The 10,102-nt window shown below is 44.9% G+C and overlaps 1 protein-coding gene across 2 annotated transcripts in view; it reads left to right on the top strand.

Annotated features, from left to right (window-relative positions):
* The first annotated feature begins 4,813 nt into the window (after nt 1-4,813).
* LOC128686176 (uncharacterized) overlaps nt 4,814-10,102 on the top strand; it is a 38,663-nt gene continuing 33,374 nt past the window's right edge. The window contains exon 1 of one of the 2 annotated variants that reach the window (XM_053772957.2): nt 4,814-4,845. In XM_053772957.2, coding sequence (XP_053628932.2) covers nt 4,831-4,845 — 15 coding nt within the window. In that variant the 5' untranslated portion in view covers nt 4,814-4,830. Of the gene's footprint in view, nt 4,846-4,913; nt 4,950-10,102 lie in introns of those variants that run through there. The other variant, XM_070083198.1, reaches the window with a different exon arrangement.

Below are 10,102 nucleotides of genomic sequence, written 5' to 3'. Positions count from 1 at the left end.
AAGAGACCTGGACAGGCTGGATGTGTGGTCCCGAAACTGGCTCCTAGAATTTAACCCCGCCAAATGCAAAGTCATGAAGATCGGAGGAGGGCAAAGAAAACCGCAGACAGAGTATAGGCTAGGAGGCCAAAGGCTGCAAACCTCACTCAAGGAGAAAGACCTAGGAGTGAGTATAATACCGAGTACATCGCCACAAACACACATTAACCAGATAAATGCTGCGGCATATGAGCGCTTGGCAAACGTGAGAATAGCGTTCCGGTACCTCAGTAAGGAATCGTTCAAGACTTTATACACTGTGTACGGCAGGCCCATACTGGAGTACGCAGCATAAGTTTGGAACCCACATCTGGTCAAACAAGTCAAGAAATTAGAGAAAGCGCAAAGGTTTGCAACAAGGCTAATTCCAGAACTAAAGGGAATGTCTTATGAAGAAAGGTTAAGGGAAATCGGTCTGACAACACTGGAGGACAGGAGGGTCAGGGGAGACATGATAACGACATACAAAATACTGCGTGGAATAGACATGGTGGACAGAGACAGGATGTTCCAGAGATGGGACAAAAAAACAAAGGGTCACAATTAGAAGCTGAAGACTCAGATGAGTCAAAGGGATATTAGGAAGTATTTCTTCAGTCATAGAGTAGTTAGGAAGTGGAATAGTCTGGCAAGCGATGTAATGGAGACAGGAACTATACATAGTTTTAAGACGAGGTATGATAAAGCTCATGGAGCAGGGGGAGAGAGGACCTAGTAGCGGTCGGTGAAGAGGCGGGGCCAGGAGCTGAGTCTCGACCCCCTAACCACAATTAGGTGAGTACAATTAGGTGAGTACACACACGCACGCAAACACACACACACACACACACACACACACACACACACACACACACACACACACACACACACACACACACACACACACACACACACACACACACACACACACACACAACCACAGGGAGATCGACTGGGAAAACCTGGAGCCACATGGGGGTCCCGAAACATGGAGAGCCAAGATGATGGATGTGGTACTTGAAAACCTCATGCATCAACATGTCAGGGACACAACCAGAGAGAGAGGGGAGGATGAGCCAGCAAGACTGGATCTTGTGTTCACCCTGAGCAGTTCAGACATTGAGGACATCACTTACGAGAGGCCCCTTGGAGCTAGCGATCATGTGGTTCTGAGTTTTGACTATATAGTAGAGTTACAAGTGGAGAAGGTAACAGGAACTGAAGGGGACAGGCCAAACTATAAAAGGGGGGACTACACAGGTATGAGAAACTTCCTGCAGGAGGTTCAGTGGGACAGAGAAATGGTAGGAAAATCAGTAAACGAGATGATGGAATATGTGGCAACAAAGTGCAAGGAGGCAGAGGAAAGTTTTGTTCCCAAGGGAAACAGAAATAATAGGAAGACCAAAACGAGTCCTTGGTTTACCCGAAGGTGTAGGGAGGCAAAAACTAAGTGCAACAGAGAATGGAAAAGGTACAGGAGGCATAGGACCCAGGAAAACAAGGAGATTAGTAGAAGAGCCAGAAACGAGTATGCGCAGATAAGGAGGGAGGCCCAGCGACAGTATGAAAACGACATAGCATCGAAAGTCAAATCTGACCCGAAACTGCTGTATAGCCACATTAGGAGGAAGACAACAGTCAAGGACCAGGTGATAAGGCTGAGGAAAGAAGGTGGAGAACTCACAAGAAACGATCAAGAGGTATGTGAGGAGCTCAACACGAGATTTAAGGAAGTATTTACAGTAGAGACAGGAAGGACTCTGGGGGGACAGACCAGATGGGGACACCAACAAGGAATACACCAACAAGTGTTGGACGACATACATACAGATGAGGAGGAGGTGAAGAAACTGCTAAGGGACATCGATACCTCAAAGGCAATGGGACCGGACAACATCTCTCCGTGGGTCCTTAGAGAGGGAGCAGATATGTTGTGCGTACCACTTACCACAATCTTCAACACATCCCTGGAAACTGGGCAACTACCTGAGGTATGGAAGACGGCAAATGTAGTTCCCATTTTCAAAAAAGGAGACAGAAAAGAGGCACTAAACTATAGACCTGTGTCATTGACGTGTATAGTATGCAAAATTATGGAGAAGATTATCAGGAGGAGAGTGGTGGAGCACCTGGAACGGAACAGGAGTATAAATGCCAACCAGCACGGATTCACGGAAGGCAAATCCTGTGTCACAAACCTTCTTGAGTTTTATGATAAAATAACAGAAGTAAGACAAGAGAGAGAGGGGTGGGTTGATTGCATCTTCTTGGACTGCAAGAAGGCCTTTGACACAGTTCCTCACAAGAGATTAGTGCAGAAGCTAGAGCATCAGGCGCATATAACAGGAAGGGCACTGCAATGGATCAGAGAATACCTGACAGGGAGGCAACAACGAGTCATGGTACGTAATGATGTATCACAGTGGGCACCTGTGACGAGCGGGGTCCCACAGGGGTCGGTCCTAGGACCAGTGCTATTTTTGGTATATGTGAACGACATGACAGAAGGGTTAGACTCAGAAGTGTCCCTGTTTGCAGATGATGTGAAGTTAATGAGGAGAATTAAATCTGATGAGGACCAGGCAGGACTTCAAAGAGACCTGGACAGACTGGACACCTGGTCCAGCAAATGGCTTCTCGAATTTAATCCTGCCAAATGCAAAGTCATGAAGATAGGGGAAGGGCACAGAAGACCACAGACAGAGTATAGGCTAGGTGGCCAAAGACTGCAAACCTCACTCAAGGAGAAAGATCTTGGGGTGAGTATAACACCGAGCATGTCTCCGGAAGCACACATCAATCAGATAACTGCTGCAGCATATGGGCGCCTGGCAAACCTGAGAACAGCATTCCGATACCTTAGTAAGGAATCATTCAAGACACTGTACACCGTGTATGTCAGGCCCATACTGGAGTATGCAGCACCTGTTTGGAACCCGCACTTGATAAAGCACGTCAAGAAACTAGAGAAAGTACAAAGGTTTGCAACAAGGTTAGTTCCAGAGCTAAGGGGAATGTCCTATGAAGAAAGATTAAGGGAAATCGGCCTGACGACACTGGAGGACAGGAGGGTCAGGGGAGACATGATAACGACATATAAAATACTGCGTGGAATAGACAAGGTGGACAAGGACAGGATGTTCCAGGGAGGGGACACAGAAACAGGAGGCCACAATTGGAAGTTGAAGACACAAATGAGTCAGAGAGATAGTAGGAAGTATTTCTTCAGTCATAGAGTTGTAAGGCAGTGGAATAGCCTAGAAAATGACGTAGTGGAGGCAGGAACCATACACAGTTTTAAGACGAGGTTTGATAAAGCTCATGGAGCGGGGAGAGAGAGGGCCTAGTAGCAACCGGTGAAGAGGCGGGGCCAGGAGCTAGGACTCGACCCCTGCAACCACAAATAGGTGAGTACAAATAGGTGAGTGAGTACACACACACACACACACACACACACACACACACACACACTGTTACAAAAAACGCGATTCTAAAAGCTTAGAGATCTCCAGTGAATACTAGAAAGGACTGCCCTTCTAGCATCCAGCCTGTTACTGGGTTTTCGTAACAAGTAGTCAGTATCCTTGTCCAATTATCCATTAGAATTCAGTAGGACTAAAAGTTCATTGACGGAGCCATGATCTGGGATAATCTAATGGGCTCTGAAACCAGACCTGCTCTCCCCAACAACTACAAACAATCGCACTGGGATGGTCCATTAGTGAAAAATATAGCCTCAACAATGCTTCAGAGTGTGCCAGGGAAGGACAGAACCCGCCTCCTGGCAGTGAGAGCCCCTCATGCAGGGGACTTTCTGTTGACTGTTCCCAACTCCAGCCTTAGCACACGCCTCGACCCACAGACCATCCGCATTGGTGTTGCCCTTCGACTTGCCGCCCCTATTCTCGCCGAACACAGGTGTATTTGTGGCAGTGCAGCAGCAGACCGATTCGGGTACCATGGTCTTGTGTGCCGTAAATCCGAGGGAAAGATTGCAAGACATGAGGAGGTTAATAACATTATCAAGAGGAGCCTCACAACAGCCGGATGCCCAGCAGTAAGGGAGCCACCCCAGCTATGCAGATCTGATGGCAGCCAGAAGCGTCCAGATGGTATCACCCTTCAAGCCTGGACAGATGGGAAGCAGGTGGTGTGGGACTACACATGTGCATTTACCTTGGCTGATACCTATCTCCAATACACCAGGGAGGAAGGAGGGTCAGCTGCCAGCTTCAGGGAGTCCCAAAAGTCTAGAAAATATGGAGAACTTGCCTTTCATTATATGTTTGTTCCCATAGGCTCAGAGACCCTTGGCTCATGGGGAAAGAATGCATCTAAATTCCTTAAGGAGCTGGGAAAAAGACTCATCAGGGTAACTAGGGATCCCAGGGCAGCTAGTTTTCTGTTCCAGCGGCTCAGTGCGGCTGTTCAAAGGGGGTAATGCCTGCTGTATTTTGGGCACACGCCCCAGGTCTGAGGAGCTGGATGAGATTTTCGCCTTATAATCGGTGATACACACGTAATAACATGTACCGTATATACCACCTTTATATCAACAATGTATCTCTTAAATCTTCGGTACCATATTATGAAATAAAATATTCCTATTGGTATATATATATATATATATATATATATATATATATATATATATATATATATATATATATATATATATATATATATATATATATATGCAAGGCATTGCGTTCGTTGCAGACATGTGGCAACGAGTCGAAGATGACGTACTCGGGGTATAAATCCAATGTGTATGCCAAGGCCCAGACTCAGTGTTCTCAAGGTTGCGGCATGGGTCGGACCTGGGTGAGTCTTGTGTTGGTGTTTGAGGATATCTGGGTCCAACAGGTGGGTAGGACGCGGTGCTGGACGAACAGGATGGATAGGATATGTGTCCTGGGACAAACAAGGTGGGTAGGACGTGTCTTCTGGGATCAACAAGGCGGATAAGAAGTGTGTATTAGTTAGTTAACAACCAGTTGTCAAAGGCACTTGTCGATAAATACTTGACTGTTGCGTGTACTCACCTAATTCACCTTATTGTGGTTGCAGGAATCGAGTCATAGCTCCTGGCCTCGCCTCTCCGTTGTGTGTATGTGTGTGTGTGTGGAAGACAGAAATTATGAGTTATTCATTAAAAATATTGTAAATATTGAATAATAATGATAATTATTATTATTTATGAATATTTATATCTTTTTCATAAAGTGTTGTTGAACCAGTTTTCATTTTCTAATTTGTATATAACAAAAAAGTCTAGTTTGAAAATCTAGATTAGTGTTAAACCCGTGTGGGCCATTCGGCGCTCTGACCCGTGCAGGTGCTGTCCTCCGTCCGCCAGTGTATACGTCGAGAACTCTACCAAGAATGGTTAATGACAGTAAATGGAAGGAATAATTGTGGTGGAGTGATGGTGACTGTGATGGAGTGATGGTAGTAGTGGGGGGTGATGGTGGTAGTGGTGGGGTGATGGTGGTAGTGGTGGGGTTATGGTGGTAGTGGTGGGGTTATGGTGGTAGTGGTGGGGTGATGGTGGTAGTGGTGGGGTTATGGTGGTAGTGCTGGGGTGATGGTGGTAGTGGTGGGGTTATGGTGGTACTGGTGGAGTGATGGTGGTAGTGGAGGGGTGATGGTAGCAGAGGTACTGGTGGCGATTATTAATGGAATGACACTCACACACACACAGGTTTACATGGTGACAGGGTTCATGGCTACACACCCACATGTGTCCAGCCACCCACATGGGCTCGACCCATACATAGCTTGTTGCTGCGTCAGCGGAGATACAAGAGTAACACAGCCAGAACATTGCAGTTCAACACAAGTGCTCAATATCGCTTTAGACAACATCAGACTAGCAAATATAAAACGAGAGTATCAAACTATATTATAAAAAAATATGCTTAATTTAAGGCAAACAATTTTAAACCTGACAAGTACACATTCCTTCCCTCTTCGCTTCTTGTAATAACGTACTGCCAGTTGCATGCACTTGATACATCTGTTATGTTAATCCATTTTTCACTCTATCATATACCTTTTCTAAATCCATAAATATGACGAACGGTTCCTTATCTTTATATGTTTCAATACCTGGAGTTTACCTGGAGAGGGTTTCGGGGGTCAACGCCCCCTCGGCTCGGTCTAAGACCAGGCCTCATGGTGGATCAGGGTGTGTTCAACCAGGCTGTTACTGCTGGCCGCACTCAAACCCTTCCTCTACTTTTCTTAAGTTTTCCCTCTTCCTCTGCAATCCAAATTTCTATCTTACCAATAGCTCTTCCAATAACAACTCTACCGTACTCTTGACGCGGTATGTACTGTTTATTGCTTTCACGTACAACGAATATGAGACCGCTCTCAGGCAGCAAAGCAATGCTTCAACTGCTAATGAAGGACATCAAGACGACACCTGATGTGTTAATAAGGAACTGGTCAAGCAGAATCAACTTTCATAGAGTTACTATCCGATCAGACCAAGAGGACATCAGATCTGCTCAACTAACTTTTTGCGGCACACGCCCAGCTACCCCTGTACCAGCTTACCAGCTTAGTGACGTGCTTTATACAAGGGTATGCCACAACTCGCGAAATTGCTTGCGGTGTCACCCACCCAGCTACTCCTGTACCAGCTCACCAGCTTAATAATGTGCTGTATGCAATACGATTCCACGTCTGGTGTATCCACATTTACGTCTCACACCCGTCTGCTCCTGCATCAGCCACGAAGCTTGGTGGTGCATCGAATACATAATAAGAGTCTTATATAATTCCTCCCATCTAATAGTAAGCGATTTACTCTAGAAACAATTGCTGCTGCTGTCATTATAGTCAATTGAAGCCTTAAACCCGTTAAGATCATACAACGTTGCATACAGGGACATGCTGATAGACAGGACAATCTAGTAAGACATGATGGACTAACAGTGCAATCTGACAGTCCACACAGAGAAGTGCTGGTCGGTTCTCCATGTGGTATCAGCGAGTGAGTCTCGTGTGTCCGATATGTACTATGCGTGAGAAGAATACAATCTCCCAACGGAGTAATGGAAAGATGAACAGAATTCTAGACCACAGTTTCTTGTGGTCCATCTCGGATCAGTGTTGTTGACAGATGTTGCGGAGGAGGTGAGAGAGTAAAGAAAAAAAGTCCGAGAAAAGAATTCCTCTGTGGAATTTCGAGTTTCCCGAATAACTGACCGAGCGGCTGAGTCTGCATGCTCATTGCCCCGAACGTCAGTGTGTCCAGGGACCCAGCAAATTACTACATTATTTTACGTTTACTAGAAAAGCGACTTCAGAGCAGTAACGTAGTCTAAGAGTCCGAAACGACTGCGAATGACGAGGAGGACAAAGTCGCAATGGGTATGACAGCACTGAGAAATATATATATCTGCTGTGAAAATAATGGTCTACTCTAGTAAATGACCTTGGATTGTCTGGATACCAGACACCATATGAGGCTCTAGAATCATCAATATATACTACAGTGCCATAAGAATGAACCTAGAATTGTTTAAGAATGAGCGAGAGTAAAGTTGGAGAATAAGCAAACATGAATAGTCGGAACTTCACAAGGAGGGGAGGAAAAGCAACGTTCTAAACGGGATGGACACGTTGTTCCTCAGCACCCATTTTTTTTTATTTAACGATAGTTTCACTAAAAAAAACAGAAAGAGAACGAGACGAAGAACTGACTAGTTGACCCTGACTGGGAGAAGAGACACCGGCCAGCCCTGTACTAGGTACCTGCCGTCATTAAACAAGACGCCTTACCTCAGGGCGATGTTGACTACTAAACAAATACCTTCTCTTGTCACATCGTGGATCTCCAACACAACCATTCGTCGCTTGCAGTATGTGACCAAGCTCTCTGACCAACTTTGGTTTGGGTATCGTTAGAGTGGCAACTGATGCTCTGTACAAGGTTCCCGGGATGTATAAAAACATTCTCAGTGCTAACAACATTAATCTATACACGCGGCTGGCGGTAAATAACGGAAATCCAACGCTGAGCCATCTAATACTGGGACGATGACACCAAAAAACACGGATATCAACAGACTCCGTCCATGACCAGGCTGTCGTACGTACTCCCAGTTGCTCACACTTCAGGTTTCTTCTTCCATTTTTTTCTGTTTTAAGTGCACCGATCTTTGAGAAGATTGTATGATATCAAACAAGATCGTATATGTCCTGAAAATTAGAACTCTGAGTGCATATACACTGTCAGTGTGGTAAGGAGTGTCTGGTGCAGCTGGGTCCGTGGCTGCTCCCGGCACTACGTCAGGGTCTGGCACCGAGCTGGCTTCACCCTGTAATCTTGGAATCGCTGTGTAAATCATTACGTTATTTTATTATTATGCTTTAGATTTATTTAATTTTCATTTATTGTTTGCAATATATATATATATATATATATATATATATATATATATATATATATATATATATATATATATATATATATATATATATATATATATATATATATATATATATATCGTGCCGAATATGTAAAACTGGTCAATTACCTGGAGTTTACCTGGAGAGAGTTCTGGGGGTCAACGCCCCCGCGGCCCGGTCTGTGACCAGGCCTCCTGGTGGATCAGAGCCTGATCAACCAGGCTGTTACTGCTGGCTGCACGCAAACCAACGTACGAGCCACAGCCCGGCTGATCAGGAACCGACTTTAGGTGCTTGTCCAGTGCCAGCTTGAAGACTGCCAGGGGTCTGTTGGTAATCCCCCTTATGTATGCTGGGAGGCAGTTGAACAGTCTCGGGCCCCTGACACTTATTGTATGGTCTCTTAACGTGCTAGTGACACCCCTGCTTTTCATTGGGGGGATGTTGCATCGTCTGCCAAGTCTTTTGCTAATTAGCAAGAACTCATTTAAAATTAAGTCCTTTCTGAAATTTTTAATTTTGCACCAAAAGAATCTTAGAAAACTTACTTAACCTTATTATAACAAGAGCAGTTTATTTTAGCCTAACCCAACTAAATATATTTTAAATACGTTTACAATAATTTAGTACTAAATAAACACAATCAAATATATTTTTATCGTTAGGTTCAGAATGATTTTGGAGAAGTTTTTCCATACACAAATTTTCACTTGTCCTATATGGCAAGATGAGCGTTGCTATTTAAGCCAAGATCGAAAGTTTTACCTATTCGGCACGACATATATATATCAAATTACGGCCAGCCGAGATTAGATCCTGCGACACATTCTCCCGCCTCCTGGAACGCACTCGAAACGGATGCGTGAGTATGTGTGTGCATGTATGTGTGCATGTGTGTGTGTGTACTCACCTAGTTGCACTCACCTAGTTGAGGTTTCAGGGTTCGAGTCCAAGCTCCTGGCCCCGCCTCTTCACTGGTCGCTACTAGATCACTCTCCCTGAACCGTGAGCTTTATCATACCTCTGCTTAAAGCTATGTATGGATCCTGCCTCCACTACATCGCTTCCCAAACTATTCCACTTCCTGACTACTCTGTGGCTGAAGAAATACTTCCTAACATCCCTGTGATTCATCTGTGTCTTCAACTTCCACCTGTGTGTGTGTGTGTGTGTGTGTGTGTGTGTGTGTGTGTGTGTGTGTGTGTGTTTGAGGTGCTCAGTCCCTGATCGTTGGTCTCCAGTAGCCACATTCATCAAAGTTAATTAAATCTAACATTATCTTGATAGCTAAGTCCTGACTGAAGCCAAGTGATGCTGCCGAGATGTTCACCTCTCACCAATAAGAACATAAGAACATAAGAACGAAGGAACACTGCAGAAGGCCTACTGGCCCATGCGAGGCAGGTCCAAGTCTCCTACCGGCTTAAGCCAATGCACCCAACCTAGTCAGGTCAGGTCACATTGACTTAAGGGAGGAACACGGCAACCGACCTGGTAGCACAAGCTATCAGGTCTAACTCACACCCACCCACATCCACTCATGTATTTAATAATGGTTCAGGTTCCTGGGATAAGTAAGAGACATGACATGATTGGAAGGATTAGCAGAAATCATTTTTGTATAGACCAAGAATATGTGGTTAAAAAATTCCAAATA

Source organism: Cherax quadricarinatus, chromosome 9 (genome assembly GCF_038502225.1).
Source record: "Cherax quadricarinatus isolate ZL_2023a chromosome 9, ASM3850222v1, whole genome shotgun sequence".
NCBI lineage: Eukaryota > Metazoa > Arthropoda > Malacostraca > Decapoda > Parastacidae > Cherax > Cherax quadricarinatus.
This window is presented reverse-complemented; position numbering and strand designations above follow the sequence as displayed.